The following is an 18,693-nucleotide window of genomic DNA, read 5'->3' on the forward strand; positions in this document are numbered from 1 at the left end:
TGAGAAAACATATCAAATGCCAACAGGAATGAAATAGCAATGGAAGAGCCTAATCCTGCACATGCTCCAGATGGCAGGTCTTCCTCCAGCCTGCAGCTACTCGGCGGATTGTTCCCCAGAACTGCAGACAACTCGTGCACACAGGTGATTGCAGAGAAAGGCTGTAGGAAATGAAGACAGGGCTCAGCACAACCTAAGCCTCCTCCTCTAGATCTGATTTACCCACACCACCTCAAAGGGGAAACTCACATTCCACGGTTCAGAGACTGGAAATCAATCCTGCTTTTACCCAGAACTACCCAGATTATTTTGTAGGTTTTCTTAACATGGATCAAAAATCAGCCAAAACAGGAGAAGAGAGCAGATCTATCGAACCAGCAACCTGGCAGAAACTGCCCCCAGAAATTACAGTTGACACAGAGACGCTGAGGGACACACAAAGACAAAAAAGAAGTCTGAATTGGAGTCATATAGGAAGACAGTCTGGTCAAATGGTCAGGGAGCTGAACCACACCAATGGTATTTTCTGGCCAGATAAAAATTATTAAAGCAGCTCACGTCCTCAAACTCACCAGGCAAAAGATACACATAGCCCAATTTAACAGAATGTCTTTCCTAGCCGTTGAGAATATTTGAAAGATCTACATATAGGCATGGCCATTGTTATTTAGACTTATTATTCACACAGGGGTAGTAAAACAACATCTTCTGTCAGAAGCAGGGTCCTATTTTTCTGTCCTGAAAGAGAAAATCCTGACTCAAAGCAAACCTTTTATGAAGGAAGCAGCAGTAAGATATGACAGGCACACAAAGATGCTTTGAGCAGGAAGGTTTGTTAGAGGCTGCATAACAAGAGCAGCAACGATGGTATTAAAGAGGGACTGCATTTAGCACCGAGAGAAACCTTCCTGCCTTGGGGTACAGGACTAAACAGCTTTCTGTTGGAAGAGGCTGGTCCTTGGGCAGGTCCTTGTCCAAGGGGTGCCTGCCCCTGGAGCATGGGATACTGCCTGCTGCTGGAGATGGGGGAGGCAAGTTAGCAGGACAATTGCTTTCATCTTGTTCGGTCAATTTGCAAAATAAATCTTGCTGTAAAATTAATGGGAAACTGAGGGGGATAAAAAGAGGCTTTTTCGCATTCTAAGTTAAGCAACAGTTTAGTCTTTGCTTCCTTAAAAACGTTCTGCCACCTGCTACTAATTTCTTTCTTTGTTATGAAAGCCATCGACTGCCTGAAGGAAAGGGGGAGAAGAAGCTGTTAAGCTGCACTTTACACAGAGCAAATGAGAACACAAATAGCAGGGGATGTGTGTTTTAACGAGCAAAAGAGGCATTGATCAGTTTACTACTGCATTTGGGGCTGGTCCCAAAACCCAGCGAGTACCCGGAGCTCCTTGCGGCTCTGCAGGACCTGCGGACCCGCGTTGTCCGTGGAGCAGCATGTTGGGCACAATGTGGTGACAGACACCATACACTTGTCCCACTTGCTCTTTTTCCTTGCACAGATGCTGATGCTTGCAGAAGGGATCAGCTCTCAATTTGGCACACACACTACACTCTTTGACGTCCTTACTCATCCTCCTCTTACCGTAAGGGCCGCAGCGTCCTCAGCAGTCTCAGAACCCGCAGCATCCCGAGGATTTTTGTACCACTGTCTGACACCATCGAGACCAGGATGTCGATGACGGAGATGAGAACCAGCACCCCATCCAGCACGTTCCAGCTGCTTTTCAAGTAGGCTTTCTCCCCAAAACACAAGCCTAGTGCCACCACCTGCCCGGACACCAAGTTGCAATAAATTATAACTATTGCATCCAATATATTTCTTCCCGTTAGCAACCTGCTGAGAATGCATTATTTACAGATAGAAGTCTGTGAGTCCATTTGCTTTCCAGTATAGAAGTCTAATTAGACAAATCAGCAAGAATTTTTAAAATACCTCTTCAGAAACATCTCAGATTGTGCCTTACAGCTGATATATTTTTAATGCAACTAAACCTAGTTGCACAAACTGTTCCTAATAAGTTTAGCTTTGGCATAAAAAGTTTGGTCTTATTTTATTCCTATAGACTGCTAGAGTAAAGGTTCAGAGTAGCTGATCCAAAGCAATCATTTACAAGCTTTGCAAACAAAGAAACTAGAAAAACTTTCCAAAGAAAGAGCAATTGTTCTGTGAGATGATTATGAATTACACAAGAGAGATTTACAGCAATGGGTTTCTGAGCCTCCTGCCTCAAATCCAGCAAAGTGCTTCAACGTGCTTAAGTCTCTCCCTCCTCAGGAAAGCACAGAGCTGCTTAGGTTGTTGAGGACAATTGGCTGTTGAAGACAATGGGACTTACATGCATGGCTGAAGTTAAGCAAGTGCTCAAGAGCTTTGCTGAATAGGGAAGGATTGCCAAATTGAAGCATCCCATTGCTCGCATAATGGTGTAAATCAAGAGCAACTTCAGTGAAATTGTTCTGATGTAAAACGTGCTCAGAATAAGGCATGTGGTGAGTATTTGAGTATGATTCAGATGAGGAAAACATACACCTCACTCATAGCTGGTAGACCTAGACGTTTTGCGAGTCCAGTGTAATAAAATATTGCTGGTACAATACAGGCACACTTATCCTCCAGCTTCATTTACCTTAACTGTCATCTCTGTCAGGAAGATAACTGTAAAGATGTAGTTGGAGAGCGTTAGGAAAATCCGTTCCTATGAAAAAAAAAATGAGAGACAAGGTTTTATAGCCTGCTCTCCGCAGCTGTACATCTCCCTGTGCATATTTGAGTGGTTGCTAACTGTTCTCCAGCTTCTGTGCCGAAACAAGACTCAGACTGTTTGCTCACAAAGAGGCAAATATCTAAATATTTATATAATTCTGCTCTGCACAGCCCAGCATGGCCAGTACCCAGCTCTGGCTCAGCACCATGGACAGAGGCAGCACTGGCACCTGCTCCCAAATCCCCTCATTTGCCCCCAAATATCTGCCCCCATCTGTCCCCAAATGCCCCCATCTGCTCCCAAATCCTCCCCTCCACCTCAGTAGAAACAGAGACATCTCCTCCCCCTTGACAAATCTATACCTGCCCCTCACCTGCGGACGTCACTGCACAGTGCAAATATCACTGAGCTCCCAATTCTGCTAGAAATTCAGTCAATATTGGAGTGGCTGTGCTGCAAGGCACGCAGGGCCCGCGGGACGCCGAAGCGCAGCTGACATGAGTTGTCACAGCTCGACCGAAGCCAGGGAAGCTCTGGGGGTTTACGCCAGCTGAGACCTGTCCCCAAAAGGTTGATTCACTTGCCCAAAGCCACAGGCCAGACCTGGGCGTGAAGCCCAATAGTCTCATCTCCCTGTCCCCTGTGCTATCCACCAGACCATGCAGTCCCCACTGCCACCGCTCTGCAATAGCAGCCAGTGATTACAGATGAGACCACAGACTGGTTCCCTATCTGTAGTTAGCATAAACCTTTCTTTTTAATGATGATCATTAAATAAATTACACTTTTCCCTAATCCCCGAACAGTCTCTCATTGCCTGTACTGAAAAATGGACGGCAGCAGGCAAAGGCTGGAGGAAAGATGATGCGGGTACATATATGCATGTGCACATACGACTGAACCAGCCCCAGCTCTGCTAATAACAATTTTGGATTTATTTCTGCCACTCCCTACAGAGCAGTCCTGTAAGAGATGCAGATCACTCACTCAAAATGAGATGCAATTTAAACAAGACAAAACACCTTGGCAACCCTCTCACTTGCCAGATCATGATTTACTGGAAGTGACTCAGGAACCACAGAGTAGCTTGTTTCCATACTGGCTCCATAATTAATTAGGTCTTAGACCTGCACTGTGACTGCCTGAGCTGTGATAGGAAACATTTCTGTCTGTTAGCTGCCTACCACACAAAAGACAGTTGCGGAAGGGTAGGCAGCGTGTGGGAGACAGAGGGCAGGGACCTGCTTGTGGAGCTGGAGATAAAACAGCAATAGCATGGAGGAGAGACGAAGGATATTACATTCCTCTCTGGCAAGCGCATGGCTATTTTGAAGGATAATCTCCATGGCCCATGTCGTGCACTCTGCGATGGGGAGCGCGTGTTGGCTGGCAACAGCCGCCCCTGTTCTGATAAGCCAGCTGAAACTGGGACAGGGAAAGAGAACTCGCTTGAAGCAGCTAGAAAATCCACAGCTTGAGGAAGCAAAGTACAATTATTTTAAACAACTCAAGCTAAACTAACTGTCTTGGTTTCCAGATGAGAGCTCCATCAGTGCAAGCAGGATCTGCGCACCCCTCCTGGTTCCCAGCTCCTTGCCTCACTGCTCAGCATTCCCCTTCTTTCTGCTGCTCCCAGACCATGGTCTGGGCTCAGCTCCAGCCCTGGGTCACCCTTTTGGGTTCCCTTGTTTATACCCTGATGCTGATTAGGCTCACGCCAACTCCTGTCTCCCTCCCTCTCTGCTCCCTTCTGATGCCCAGGGACACCACAGCTCATCTTTCTCCTCTCACGTACAAAGTACTGCTTTTTCATGCTGTAGCACTTTGCTGTGGGCTCTTCCTCACACACATCACACCATTCCCTCCATCCCTGCATGACTACAGTTCCTTTTGGAGCCAAGCTTGGGGAATGGTGACTTTAAGAGAACACAGCCAGGGGCTTCAAAGCAGCATCTAGGATTTCAAGGGACTTTCTGAGGGTGCCTCATTTGGGGAACAGCAGGGTGATTTTCTCCTGCTAGATGACCTGGCAGGGATACTTGCTCTCTTCTTGCATCTGTGAGTCAGAGCACCACACGTGCACGATAACCAAAAGAAAAAAAGATGGATTTAGGGGAGGGACCACTGGGCAAACTGTTACAGTAAGGAGGACTACTATGGAAAGTTTAAAATAGGCACAGAGCAGCTAAGACTCCAGTTTTAAGGTCTCACATTGAAGATCCACAAAAATGAACAGCCTGACACGCCTACATCAACGAAACAGGATTCCATCTAGATTGCTATATGAGCAGTCTTTCACAATACATCTGCAACAACTCAGGCTATCTCTCAGCCACAATCTATGCTAAAATAAAGAGCAATAGGATGATTCTGCCCCTCTGACCAATGGATGTTGGTGCTCTGAGGGTCTGGTTTGAGAAATCCTTACATAGTCTGTCAAAACAATATGGTTCAGGGAAATGGCATTACAGAACATGTATCCATTCCGTTTTTCTTGTGTCACAACAAAGCTGTACACAAAGGGGAGAGAAGAGTATGAAATGAACAGTTTCCCCCATTCCCTTCACACCTCACATACGTGCCCATGGAGAACAGATGGGAGAAACGAACATTGTGTTGAAAGAGGAGAAGTGTTTGAAGGTTTATCAGGGAAGGAAACCAAGACAGATGTCATGCTTATGTCATGTGTTAAAACCTTGATTGTACTTGCAGAAATGGGATATTTGATATATTGCAGGCCATGAGCTCTGCTCTTGCATTTTGAAAGGACGCTGGGTAGGAAACAAGAGAGTTGTTGTACCTAATTCAAAGGATACACAGGGGGTGTTGGTGGCTTCCCATTTAAGAAAGAGAAAGAAATGACACCAAGAGCATATCAGTGGGGTCCAGGCCATGGGTGTTGGCTCCACAAGGAGCACAGGAAAAGGTTAACCTTGGAAACTCACAGCACTGTGGGGCTCGATTTTGGGCCGTTCCATGGCGATGGTAATGCAGTTCAGGAAAATTATCACCAAGACGATATGATCAAACATCTTGTGTGTGATGATTTTATTGCACATCAGACGAAATCTGCCGAGAAAGAAGGAGAAAAGAAAAATAAAAATAGAAGACACAGACTAGCTATTAATGCTTGACCAGTTGGGGAGAAACGCAGCAGCCCAACGCATGGCAGGGGAATCGAGTGCTCTGTTTGCAAAGCAGATGAGCTACAATCTCCCAATCCCCTCCCTGGCAGAGCCACACACTGCAGGCAGATCGGGGTATGAATAGAAAAGGAACCAAGCTACAGAACTGGGCTAGAGAATTTCAAGCCCCGGTCATGCTCATAGGGGACTTTGGGTCACTTGAAATGGAGCAGCTGCTTCCACAACTCGGACATGCGGCCAGGTTTAGATCTGACCCTCTACCTGGTCCATAGTGCTCAGGTTTAGTTTAAATAAAGCAAAAATACTCCCAGCAAATGCGTAAAGGTTGAGCGCACATGGAACAAAGGGACAGAAGCTATTTATTGTGACAGATGGCTGTACACTGACCCAGGATTTATAATACCGTATTACATTTCCCAAAGTCTGTTTCTGAAAATCTCTCTAATCTTTGTATGAATGAACTCAAATGCTGCCCAGGGCCCATGGGCTTGAACATGGGAAACTCTCGTACAGCGTGGGTTAATGTCCAGAGGAACCCAGAGGAGAGCACTGAGCCCAGGGGGCCCCGTGGCTGGGCTTTCGGGAGGGTGGAGGTGGGTCCTGCAGGCAAGGAGAGGCTGTTTTCTGGCGGGGTTTGGGAGAGAGAGAAGGGAAAGGGGGAGGAGAGAGAAGTCCAGGTTAAACAGCAGGTTTAGGAGGACAAGGAGCGTCTTTTGCTGTCTTGTAAGTGCACACTGGGGGGAAATTCACATACTGCTCCAAACTCCCCACGCTACATCAATTGGAAAACTTTCAGCGCGCTGGCATCACCAATGAAGTAAAGGATGAACTCGATAAAGTTGTAGCCACGCCCTGGGCTATAGGTCTCTCCTGGCGACCCCTATGCCAGGACCATGCCTGGCCTGGAACAGCTCTTTGCTGCGTGACCCCAATACGATGCTGGAGCAAGGACTGGGACTTTTGTGGACTGATACAGACTCATCTGGGATAGACAGGTAGAGCAAGCCATCATAACAAGGGCATCCATGCCCAGCATGCCTGAGCGCAGCCACCTTACCTGGAGTGAGGGGCGAAGACGTAGATGGACCAGGAGTCTCTCTCCCGGCAGCAGGCGGGCAGACGTGCCCGTACCCACGCCTTCAGGCGCTCCCGTTTGCTCTAGGAGGGAAACGTACAGCAGAAACACACCAAGAGGAAAACACAGAGAGAACTGTTAAAACAATAAACCCCCAAAACTTCAAAGTGGAGGTTTTGTGACGATTTTTCACTGAACACGTACTTCCAAGCATTCGGGAAAGCTGAAATGAAATTATCTTCCCCGAAAAAGATCCTGCTGGCCAGGGGAAGGAGCTCTGGCATCTGGGCAAGGGCTGTGCTGGCCCTTTAAGCTCATAGGGTTTGGTTTTGCTTCTCTTCCACACAGTAAATGCATCTGGCACACAGCTAGCCAAGAGGACAAAAATGGTAAATAAAACCCTTACCCACTCTAATCAGCCTCAGTCCCTCCAGATACTCATCAGATACTTGCTGGAATCTTCTAATGTTTTTTGCGGGTATTTTTGTTGTGGTTTTATTGTAAAAGAGGGAGGGAGATGGATGGATTCGTCTGCTTACTGGGCCAAGGTCTATGTCCATGCAGCATTGGAAAGCTGAAGAAACTGTTTAGGACCTGTGTTTTGGTCCAGAAATACAATGGTGAGCATCTGCCACTCATTCAGCATGGACAGATTAGACGGGAGATTATAAAGCCAGAAGGGAACATCGTGGCCAGCCTGACCTTCTGCACGAACACAGGCCGATCCGACTCCTGCAAATTAATTCCTACTTGAAACCACAGCACATCCTCAGCCAAACAGACTTACGTTTTAGACTGTCTGCAAGGTCATTTAAGGCCAGGAGGGCAGACTGTAAAAGCCTTGGCCAACAGGTCAGCTAAAGATATGAAAAACTGGATGCCGAGGGGAAGTCTCTTCCTGACTGCAACAGCCTCTGGATTAGGTCTTTTTGCCTTCACATCCCTAGGGCTCCGAGGGGAGGTCAGGTTATTTCATCCAATTGATATTGCAGCATCTTGAGAGGGACAACCAGCAGAAGCCAGACCAACACCTTGCCCACCACATCAGGGCTTTCCCAGCCCTTCCAAATGGAAGCATCAGCAGATAAATCCACAGACAGTGTGTGCAATGTCACCGCATCGCTTTGCATTTGCAGGCAAATAAAAATGAATCCTTGCTCTTTCATTACCCTTATTTCCCTGTTGCCACCTGGGCTTGGATGAGCACCCATGTGGGAAAGTGGCTGCACAGGCGATTTGAAGCTTTCTTCTGCAGATGTTCCGAGCCATGAGCGCACAGAGGGACATGAAGCACAAATCAGGAATCGCCACTCACAGCCCAGGAGCGCACAGACCTCAGGGCTGAGACACTTTTATTTATCTCATCCTGGAAACAGGGAGGGGGGATTCGTTTGGAGCTAAACTGTTCACAAATGGAGGTACTCTGGACTGTAAAAACGGGATTTGTTAGGGTAATTGAGTGGAATGGAAGAAGTGCTTTCTGTTCCTATATGCACTCAGCCAGGGGTCTCATTAGCGATGGGTAATAGCTAGTGTAGTGTCCGTTTTAATTAAAGTATTTGGTGACAATCTGAACCCTCCAAAAAATGAAAACGACCTTGTGAAAATAACACAAATAGTCTGAATAACAAGAAAAGCTAGATTTTTCTACCCCTTTCCTTCAGCCGTCCATCCTTCCCTCTCATTCCCTGAAAACACAGACCACAACACGGCACACCAGTAGGTTTTGCCCACATCTTGGCTGTTTTCACTCACTTTTCCAACTCCAGAAAGGAGTCAGAACTGCTCCTTTCACTCTAAACTGTATTTAATAGAGCATGCATCCTCGAGGTTGTGTTATCCCTTCAAGCAGCCTAGTTAGTTTAATTATCCATGGATTTAACAGAGGTAAATAAACGGATTAAAAAAAAAATCAGGTGTCTGCTCAAAGTTGCAGTGAGAACAGCAATTTTAACTCCAGCCTCTGGATATGGAGTGATAGCTGTGACTCGGTCCAGTTCATTTTGTGAGCTGGAAGGTTTCCAGAAGTATCTGTTATTCAAAGCAGTTCTGGTATTCATCATGGGGATTTGTAGTGAATGGTAATGCGTCAGCAGCACAGAATACTTCTTTATATTCCTTTTGTCCAATTTTAATGCCAAAGATATTTTGGGGTTTGGCTAATTGTTGCAGCTTGCAGTTCATGGGATAAATCAGATAACAAAGGCAAAAAGGGATCTTCCATCATGTCTCTCTATTCAGTGGGACAGAGTAAGGGCAGCACCAGGGCTTGGCTGCAGCCCGGCTGCCCTGTACGGGGCCAAGTACACCCGCAGAAATCTGAAGTCAGAGAAATTACTCCACATTTCCACAGTGGAACAGCAGAGTTCAGTTAATTTGAGCTAAATGTAAGATATTTGTGAAATAAAACCCGAACATTTCCAGGCTAAGTCCCATCAAATGCTTTCTCCACAAGGTCCAGACACGCAACAACCACTCACAATCAGGCTGATTGCTGCTTCAGCCTGCATTATGTTCACAGACATCTATCAATTATGTGGTTTAAATCATATCTATTTGTTCATAAAACACACCTGGACAGGATGAATAAAGATGGGGGAGAGAAGAAAACTACTCTTTAATTCAGTTGCCAGTGACTTGGAGAAAGTCTCCATGGACCACCCAGACTCCCCACATTGGGATGCGGACAGGGACTGGGATGCAGGCAGGTACCAAAACATGATGTGACGTTGCTGCCTTCACCCAGCATCGTGCTAATGGGGCCCTGTGATCCCAGAGCTGCTGATAAATAGCTGCTATTTTTTTAGGACTTTCAGATATTAATGTACTTCTGAGGGCAGGATGAAAGGCAGTTGGCTTTAGAAGATGACTGATGCACTCTTTGGAGTCAGGGAGAGGCTTAGATTTATAAAAGATTTATTATAAGGATGGGGAGGGAACTGCTGAAAAATGCTCTATGAGCAGCTATGGACCTCCAGGCAAGCTGGAAGCTGCACAGAGGCGCTGGGGATCTGATGATTTAATTTTAAATATGCAGTGGTGGCAGGCTGAGAGGGTTTGGGGAGCGGCTGGACTGCCCGCCACAGAAAATATTGCAAGAGGCAAAGCCAAAAGGAGCTGCAATTGCAACATGCAACGAGGATTCTGGGAGGAAGGGACACATTTGGTTGCAGATTCAGTATTTCCCTCAGTTTCTGCGCTGAGGACTCAGCAAGTTGGGTAGGGAAGTACTCAAAAGCATCCCAAATCCAGCAGATGTGAACGACAAAGACATCACAGCAGATCCCTGATCTCGGTCACAACCACATTAACGCGACCATGCAGCTGATAGCTCTCTCTGCAAAGTTTCTCCTTGTCTGCATTCATGCAACGAAGAACAGATTTTGGTCCCCTGATTTTGTATTTCTGGGGAAAAGAGCTACCAGGGGTCTGATTGTGGTGCCTCAGGGGGATGTAAATTCAGAATAAACTCATTGAAAGCAGTAGAGCGGCACTAATATAGTGGAAGCCTGGGAGATCCAAACGAAGCCTTTGCACTGCCTTTCATTTCTGTGCAGAGGCAATCAAACCCAGCCAGCAAGGAGAGCTTGTGAAGCTTTGTTGCAGAAGGGCATATTTAGGATTACTTTGATCTGAATAACAGTTGAGTTTTCTTCTTTTGTTGGTGGGAGAGCTTTGAATTATTATTTTTTTTTGCCATTTAAAAAATAATGACTTTTTTTCTTACTTTGCCAAGGCTAATTTAGGGGCAAAACATCCCCTCAGACGTCAGGAGGGAATCACATAGAGAAGCTCCGCAACCTGGGACCTCATTTCACTATTCTAAGCAATATTTTCCAATCTGTCTGGCTTAGTGATTTGCAGAGAACACATATTTCAGATCATGGGGAAAAGCACCAGCCAGCTGCAGATATGCCAGCCATCAAGCATGGCTATACCATGAGCTGAGGCACTATTTATCTACCCCGTTTTACCTATTTTCCTTAGCTTTTGACCATTAAAACTGAGGGACCTTTGGTCTAACCCTAAATGGCCAGACCTCAACACGCAGAAGACAACGTTTGGTTTACACTAACAGTAACCACTGTAATAAAGATTTAAAATATAAAAATATGCATCTTATTCGAGAGTCTCTCATTAGCACTGGCTGGGTCTGTGGCACTGGGTGGGATGGGAGCAGAGGGACATGTCCCATCACACAATGTCCAGCGCAAGGGGGGCTGCTGGCATCTGATCTTGCAAGGACAAAGGAAGGGACCTGCAGGATGGTTGGACCAGGTGAGCTGGAAAAAGCAGCAGATATTGGAGCATGAAAAACGTCCCTAGCTAGTAATAAAGAGCGTGGTCTCTTGATCACTTTTAACAGTGCTTTTTCAAAAAAATAAAAATTACTGCTCCTTTTCTTAAAAATTCAATTTATTTTATGGAGGTTAAAAACTAGGTTAAGACAATCAGTAAAAAATCCCAGGCTGAGAATCCTTGCTGGAGATGTAATGGGATAATGGCTTTTTTAAAGGCGATTCACAGCTGAGTGACTCTGTTCTGCCAGCACTCCCTTTTTCCTCCTATTCCTTCTCTGGAGTCACCACTGCCTTTTGCATCCTTTCACATGCTCCAGATTCCATTTTCATTCAACAAACTTAGTGAAATGCAGTAAAATCATGTCCAGAAGCCGCAGCTTTCATGTTCTCAGTAACACCCCAGCTACCTGGCTCTAGCCAAAACCCATCTGCCTCGCCGACAGAAATCAAGTTACCCCCTGGGATGACACATCAAACCATCACATTTTTAAGCCTGAAACAAAGAGATAACCTGGGAAGAGTAGAAAATACCTCAAAACGTCCCAAAATTGTCCTGGGAACATCCCAACGGGACAGTGTCTGCGGGTGTCCTACCGTCAGCTTGAGCCCGTTTCTGCCAGTCGTGCAAAAAACCTTGGGAAAGCAGCCAAATTCCTTCTATTCTCTTAAAATACAAAAATTCACATGCAAAAAAAGCCAGCGACCCTCACCCCTTCTCTGCTCTTGCAGCCCTTTTAGCTAACATTTCCTAAATGGCACTTTTCAGGCCCATGAAAGAAGAACACTTATTAGACTAATGCCTCTTTATATTGAAATTAATGCAAAGCCTTTGAAATTACTACCGTCTCCATGGGACTAACGTCGCCATGGGAATGGGGGGCCAAACACTGCCCTTTCCTTGCCTGTTGATGTCAACAGAAATTGCTGCTGTGCATGGGGGCAGAAAGATGAATAATGGTTGGAAAACAGGGAAAGTAAATTTAAAAAAAAAACAAAAAAAAACAAAAAAAAACACCCCACCAAACCAAACGGAAAAACATGTATTTACAAGAGATTGTCTTTGCTCTGCACCTTCTAGTAGAACCTGGAGAGTTTTGTCCTAAACTTTTCATCATAGGACAAGGGGTGATGGTTTTAAACTAACGGAGGGAGATTCAGGCTGGGCATGAGGAAGAAATTTTGTACACTGAGGGCGGTGAGAGCCTGGCCCAGGTTGCCCAGAGAGGTGGTGGATGCCCCATCCCTGGAGACATCCCAGGCCAGGCTGGACGGGGCTCTGAGCAACCTGAGCTGGTGAAGATGTCCCTGCTCATGGTAGAGGTTGGACTGGGTGAGCTTGGAAGGTCCCTTCAACCCAAACTATTTGATGATTCTACGATCATGAACCATCTGCTACTGCACTGAAATAATTCATATAACACCAGCCCCATTTCTGGTGGCATCCACAGCCCAGATACCTTCTAGCAAGACCCAGCGCCTGCAGTGGGCCATTGCTTCGCACCCACGCATGTGCTCTTGAGGGAGGCACGTGCATCACTTTAACAAGGAAAACAAGCCCGAAGTGAGCACTTGGCGTTTCCTTACCATGTTGCCTTCATCATCGCCGTCATCACAGTCCTGGCGGGGGTCATCGAGATGGAGCTGGTGCAGCAGCAGACCTGGGGAGGTCTTCCCATTGCAGTCCTGGTGCTCGGAGGTAGAGGTCCGGCTGCTGTGCATGCTGCTTGTCCGGTACAGGGAAGGCACCTGCAGCGTATCCTGGAGGTCAAAGGAGCCTTTTGTTTCCAGCGACTCCATGCGATGAGGCAAAGATCCATTGAAGCTGCCAGCCCGGCTGGAACGTTCCTCATCCGAGCTCTCCCCTTCCTCTGAGCTCTCCTTGCCCTCCCCGGAGAGCAGGGACCTGCGCTCGCCACTCTGTCCCCGACGCTTGAGGCTGGGGGCCCGGCCGATGCTGTTCCAGCTGGAGCGACGGCTGTTCCAGCTGCTGCTGGCGCTCCAGGGGCTGTGTGGGGAGCTGCGGGCACTGGGCTGTGGGAAAGACAGGGACAGCATCAGCCCTGGGTCACCCACCCCATGCCAGGCTCAGACAGCTAGGGTGGATGGATAGACAGACAACCCTGTAAGCCCAACAGACACCCATTGAGCATCCACAGGAGAAGGTGACATGAGTACCGGGGACTTGAGCTCATAGGTGGTGGGGTCCATGGAGACACCGCTGGCACGACGGGACTCATAGCCCTGCGCTGCGTCCCCAAACATGGCACTCTTGGGCATGGGCATCGGCGTGGCAGCCGTGTGGATGATGAGTGGCGGGGTCAGGCTCTTCTTCAGCTCTGGGTGGTCGCACAGGGCCATCACTAGAAGACACAAATGGGTTTTAGGTGTCACACCTCAAGAAGCATATCTACAACCTGCTCCCCAGCAGGTAAAGCAGCTGCACAGGAACAACTCTCCTCTAATTATCAGGAGGATGGGGGCCAAAAAGCCCTTGAGAGGAGGCTGGAGAGCCCATCTTCCAGCCTGGCAGAGGAGCAGGGGGATGGAAACGAGGAATGAGATCAGGTGCCAATGGGATCAGGTAGCAACAAAAGAGGAGAGCAGACTCACATTGTTATCTGCTGCCCCTCTACCCTCCAACCAACTCCTTCCAGATCCAGCCATGGGAACATCCTGCCCATCCCAGGCTCCCTCCATGCTCCTTCCCCGCGGCTCCTCCACCTGTGCCCCTGCAGAGACACTCCAAAAACCCAGACCACAGGCTCAGCAGGGAGATTATGGCCTAGATGCCATCATGCGTCTATCTGCATCCCCCAATCCAACCCCACACCACAAGCCCGCTGGCCTTGGTCAAGGCTTGGACTACATCATTCTCCCCAGGCTGCCTCTTCCCTTTGGGATACGTTGTTTTCACAGCACAGCGAGGTTTCTGTGCAAGGGTTCGTCCTTCCAGGGCTGTTACTCACATGCTGGATTCGACAAGTTTTTCTTAAGTCTTCCTTCCTCTTCCAGACTGCGGGGGAAGAGATCCCCCTCGGAATCAGACTTGGAAGCATCACCCTGGAGCAAAACAGAGGGTGTCAGCAAGAAGAGCGAAGGGGTGCGGTGCACGGACACCCCTCTGAAAAAACGGATTCCCGTCTCCGACACCACACCTACAGATCCACCGAATTTCGTACCACGATGCAACATCACCTTTCACAAAATGACGCATGCACATATTTATACCACAGACTAATTAACCTCCTACCAGGAAGACAGACTGCCTCTGGCTCCAAACGCGGTCCCAGAAAGGGATCAGAAAAAATAAACAAACAAACAATTGCTTAAGTTTTGCTGCTGGAATTGCACACTGGGCAGGTATTAGGACAGATATCTGTCAAGAAATTTTGGGATGAAAATTGACCCTACGATTCTCTCTTAAGTTTTATACCACGGCTTAAAACTCTCTGTGTGTAGCTCTTTCTAGTGATGCTTTGATGAAGGAATCCAGGGTTCAGAAGGGGCACAAGAGACCCTGAATTTCCAACACAATTAATGAGCACATGTGGATGGATGCCCCACCAGCACGGAGAAGATCCAGGTGGCAGAACCTGATAACGACTGCCCTGGATGGTCATTCCCTTCCCAGCTGTGACACACAACAGAAGCAGAAGTTTGGGGGATATATGATGTATCATTTCAGGATTTAAATTCCACCGTATTATTTTGAATATCGGGGGTTGAGACAGGCACATCCTTGGGAGGAGAGAGATTTTACCATTGCTCACAGTCCAGTGAACTTGTGGCATGGACCTGATTTGGGGCATCCCTGCGCGCCCCTCTGATTCTGTCCATTGGCACTGCAGAAAGGCACTTAGGGTGTGGTATAGCTAGGATACACCCAATGGGCAATGGTGCTCGCCAGAACGATGCCAAAAAAGACCCAAAAGAGGATTCGTGGCTGAAACCACTGCTGTGGCAAAGGGCACCAAGCACCATCACGATGTACCTTGGGAGGGAGGAGAGGTGGGAAAGGTAGGAGGATGCTGGGATGAGAGAAGCCAAGCAGACCCTCACTTCTGGAGCCCCAGAAAACCCCACCAAAGCTCAGCTTTGCCCCGGGATCCCTGGCCAGCACTGCGGAGGTTTGGTGCTCGGGTACCTGTTGGTTGTAAAAACCCAGTGGGTTTGCAGCATGGGATGGGAGGAGATGACATCTGACAAAACATTCAGTGCCCTCCACCTCTTTCTTATGCAGAACTCCAGAGGGATAAGCCCCCACAGGGTCACTAAACAGTGAAAGGGTTTTTTTTCTGGGCAGACTGGATGCTCTCAGACATACTTTTAAGGCCAAATAGAGTGTGATGCAAAGTGTTGCCTCATAACTTCCCCTCCTGAGGATCCAGGACTTCTGTGCTATTCAGGAAAGCTCATCCTGCACAACACAGATGGGGAAGGTCAGGAATGCACCTTGCAAGGGGGAGCAGTAAAGTCAGGCCGGCCTGAGCTTTGCTGGAGTCAAAAGTGTGTCTCCATCTGAGCAGAAGCTCCAGCTGGCTGCAGGTTCACTCCCTGCAAAAGCTCCCGGCTCAGCCTGTCAGTGACCCTGCCAGGAATTACTCATTCTCCCTAATGGGTTATTAAAAAGGAATAAATAATGGGAAGAATTTTATATTATTTGTATTCCTGAAGTGCTCTTTAACAGCCCAAAGGAAAGTTTTAGGGTGCACCATGAGATGTGCGCTGAGATGGAAAAGCAGAACTATGTGGGGACTTCCCACCCCCCTCCCCAGCACCAAACCCCACATCTGGAGGGCAAAAAGCATCCCCCCTGAAACACCACGTGCCAGACTCAGTATGGTGCAGGCAAGCATCTCACAGCTGGGGCTGCTGCCCGTTACCTGTTCTTGCACTCCCAGTTTGCCTTTCTGGATAGAAAAGGGGTTATGAGAGAAGAGGGAGTTAAAATCCTTTCAGGAAACGAGGGTACGTCAAGATGGACCAGATGGTACACCAGCTAAAACAGCCTGTACCCAAGGGGACTGACACACTGGGATATGATTGGAAAGGGCTTTTGTGCAGAGGAAAAGGCTTCTTGGAAAGGACAGAAAGGAAAGGGATTGGTAAAGAGAAAGATGAGGTTGGCAGAAGAGTAAGGTATGGGTTGTGCTGAACCTCAGAGATTCGCAGCTTCCTCAGACCTGAACGGGACCGTTTCACAGGCTAACCCACGCTGTAACGCAGCATCTCACCAGAGATCCCAGGCAGCCTTTCTGGGACACGCCACAGTGCAGCTGCCACCATCCTGCTGAACACGGGGCTCCCTGCACGTGTCTCCACAAACAGGCTTGATTCCAGGTCCCTTCACTCCCAGGCACCCTCCTCTGTCCACATGATGGAGGGAGTGCTGGGCAGATGTGTGCAGCCATCAGCATCACCCTCTGCATCCCTGGGCAGGTCCCAGGATGTGACCATGCAGTGGAGAGGCTGTGACAGCCCTGGGGAGAGTCTTCCCCAGGGCAGGTGTCCAAAAAGGAGCCGACAAGAGCTGGGCCTGGAGCCACATCAGCTGTCCTGAAGCACCCACCTTAATTTAGCTGGGTCCACCAGAGGAGGAAGGGACGTAAAATCAAGTCTGACTCAACAACAAGGGTGACAAAAAAAAAGAAAGAAAAAAAAAAAGAAACAAAAGCACCACCAAAATACCCAAAGAAACCCCAAAACAACAACAGCTGCTACAATGAGAACAGCACCACAGCGTGTGACCAGGCACCACGAGAGAGACAAGCATGGTGGTAGTGGGACGTGCTGGTACGTACCCCCGACGAGTCGACAGGCAGCTGAATACAGCTTAACTGCCCACTCGCATCTTCTCGCTTGGAGATCTCCTGAAGGAGAAATGGGGGGAGGGAAAAGGAGGGGGGGAAGGGGAAGGGGGGGTTCAATTTTCACAGTTTCAACAGCAGGAATGAATGGGGAATCAAAAAACACATGAGAAGAGGGCAGGAAGGAGAAGGGAAAGGGGAGCAGCGCTGGGGACTCACTCTGCTCAGTGCAGGGAAGGGATGGAAGATCTCGGATGGAGCGAAGCCCTTCAGGGGGACCAGCCTTACCTTTAAATTAAGTGTTTTGAGCAGAGCTTGCTTCAGCTCCTAAGTGATGACTGTGCTAATGAAACATCAGCTAATTATTGAAAACATGATTATGGTTTGGTTTGTTTTGCAGCTGCATAATAGGATCTTTATTTATGACGCCTTCATTAAGCAGCAATGGAGGCTTTTAATGAATGTTTGATTAACACAATATCAGTCCTCTTACAGCCAGGTGAAATACCTAATTCAAGGAAAACCACCAGAACCTGCCGCGAGTTCAGATCCCTCCTTGCTAACGTTACTGGAGACAAACATTTAAATCAATGGGGTGCCCAAACAGAGCAGAGTCTGCAGGCACAGCCCCATCTCGGGGACTTCACTACAAGTGGCCCCAGCATCTCTTCACGGCACCAGAAGTTGATTTTTCCTTGTCCACTTGGAAAGGATACGTCATTTTTAACCTCATTGTATTTTTCCTTCCCCAGGGCTTGCTCTTCCCATGTTCCCTGGCACGTTTTAGCAGCACAGCCATGCCTGGTCCTGTCCCACGTTTGTCCCATGGGCTTAATTTCTTGCCTACATTGCAATGGATCTTTTGGCTGGTTGCTAAACGGGATGTAAAATTCATCCCACTCCAGGACAGGATGAAGAGTTTGAGAAAGACGGATCATCTTTGGGATCTGGATGTCTGGACAACAATGTCTTGTTAGCAAAGTAATTGACACTTAATTTAAAGTCCTTGGTTGTAACAGAGAGAGACATGGAAAACCAATTGAAAGAGAAAACGCGGAAACACTTTTCCTTCACAAGGAAAATCCCACTTGACATCAATAGGAACGTGAAAGGTGAGGGATGCAAGAAAAACACCATCCCAAATCCTACTGTGAGAGAAGGGATTGTTCCCTCTAGTGAAGCCCAGGAGTCAAAGCCCATATTTCACCAAGGATGCTGCATCCAGAGAGCAGTTAATGTCCTGTAGAGGAAAGGATGGAGGGGCTGGAGGACCTGGGGTACCAGGGACGGAGGGGGGCACAGAGGATGGGAAAGGAACAAACCCACAAGTGAGGACCACTGGGGACAAGGGGGACATGAAACTGGGAGGATTACCAATGGAAGAATACTCTTTGGAGATAATACTATTAGAAACTCCCTCGGGAGCAGAGTTTTATGCCTGACAAAGAGGAGTCATTGCTTGCTTCAGAGAGAAGTCCCCAGGGCAGGGACCTGAGAGGTCAGGCAGCAATTTCAAATTATCAGCTCGATCAAATGGAGTCCCCTGCTCACCTTCCCTGCACCAACACCAGGCTTGAGTTAAATCAAAGAACACAGGGTCAGAAATAACCACATTGTATGAAGTCTTGCACAAAAGAAACAGGTTACCAATTA

General features: G+C 47.9%; 1 protein-coding gene across 26 annotated transcripts in view; it reads right to left on the reverse strand.

The window, feature by feature from the left end:
* Positions 1-18,693, reverse strand: part of CACNA1G (calcium voltage-gated channel subunit alpha1 G) — a 141,672-nt gene that overhangs the window by 44,217 nt on the left and 78,762 nt on the right. For 15 of the 26 annotated variants that reach the window (XM_065034838.1, XM_065034833.1, XM_065034827.1 and 12 more), the window contains exons 15-23: positions 17,035-17,103; positions 16,117-16,143; positions 14,200-14,293; positions 13,409-13,593; positions 12,818-13,264; positions 6,915-7,015; positions 5,657-5,780; positions 2,634-2,702; positions 1,589-1,773 (exon numbers count right to left, since the gene is read on the reverse strand). In XM_065034838.1, the coding sequence (XP_064890910.1) occupies positions 1,589-1,773; positions 2,634-2,702; positions 5,657-5,780; positions 6,915-7,015; positions 12,818-13,264; positions 13,409-13,593; positions 14,200-14,293; positions 16,117-16,143; positions 17,035-17,103 (1,301 nt within the window). The remainder of the gene's footprint in view (positions 1-1,588; positions 1,774-2,633; positions 2,703-5,656; positions 5,781-6,914; positions 7,016-12,817; positions 13,265-13,408; positions 13,594-14,199; positions 14,294-16,116; positions 16,144-17,034; positions 17,104-18,693) is intronic. The other 11 variants (XM_065034837.1, XM_065034830.1, XM_065034828.1 and 8 more) reach the window with 3 other exon arrangements.

Source organism: Columba livia, chromosome 18, assembly GCF_036013475.1.
Source record: "Columba livia isolate bColLiv1 breed racing homer chromosome 18, bColLiv1.pat.W.v2, whole genome shotgun sequence".
Lineage (NCBI taxonomy): Eukaryota > Metazoa > Chordata > Aves > Columbiformes > Columbidae > Columba > Columba livia.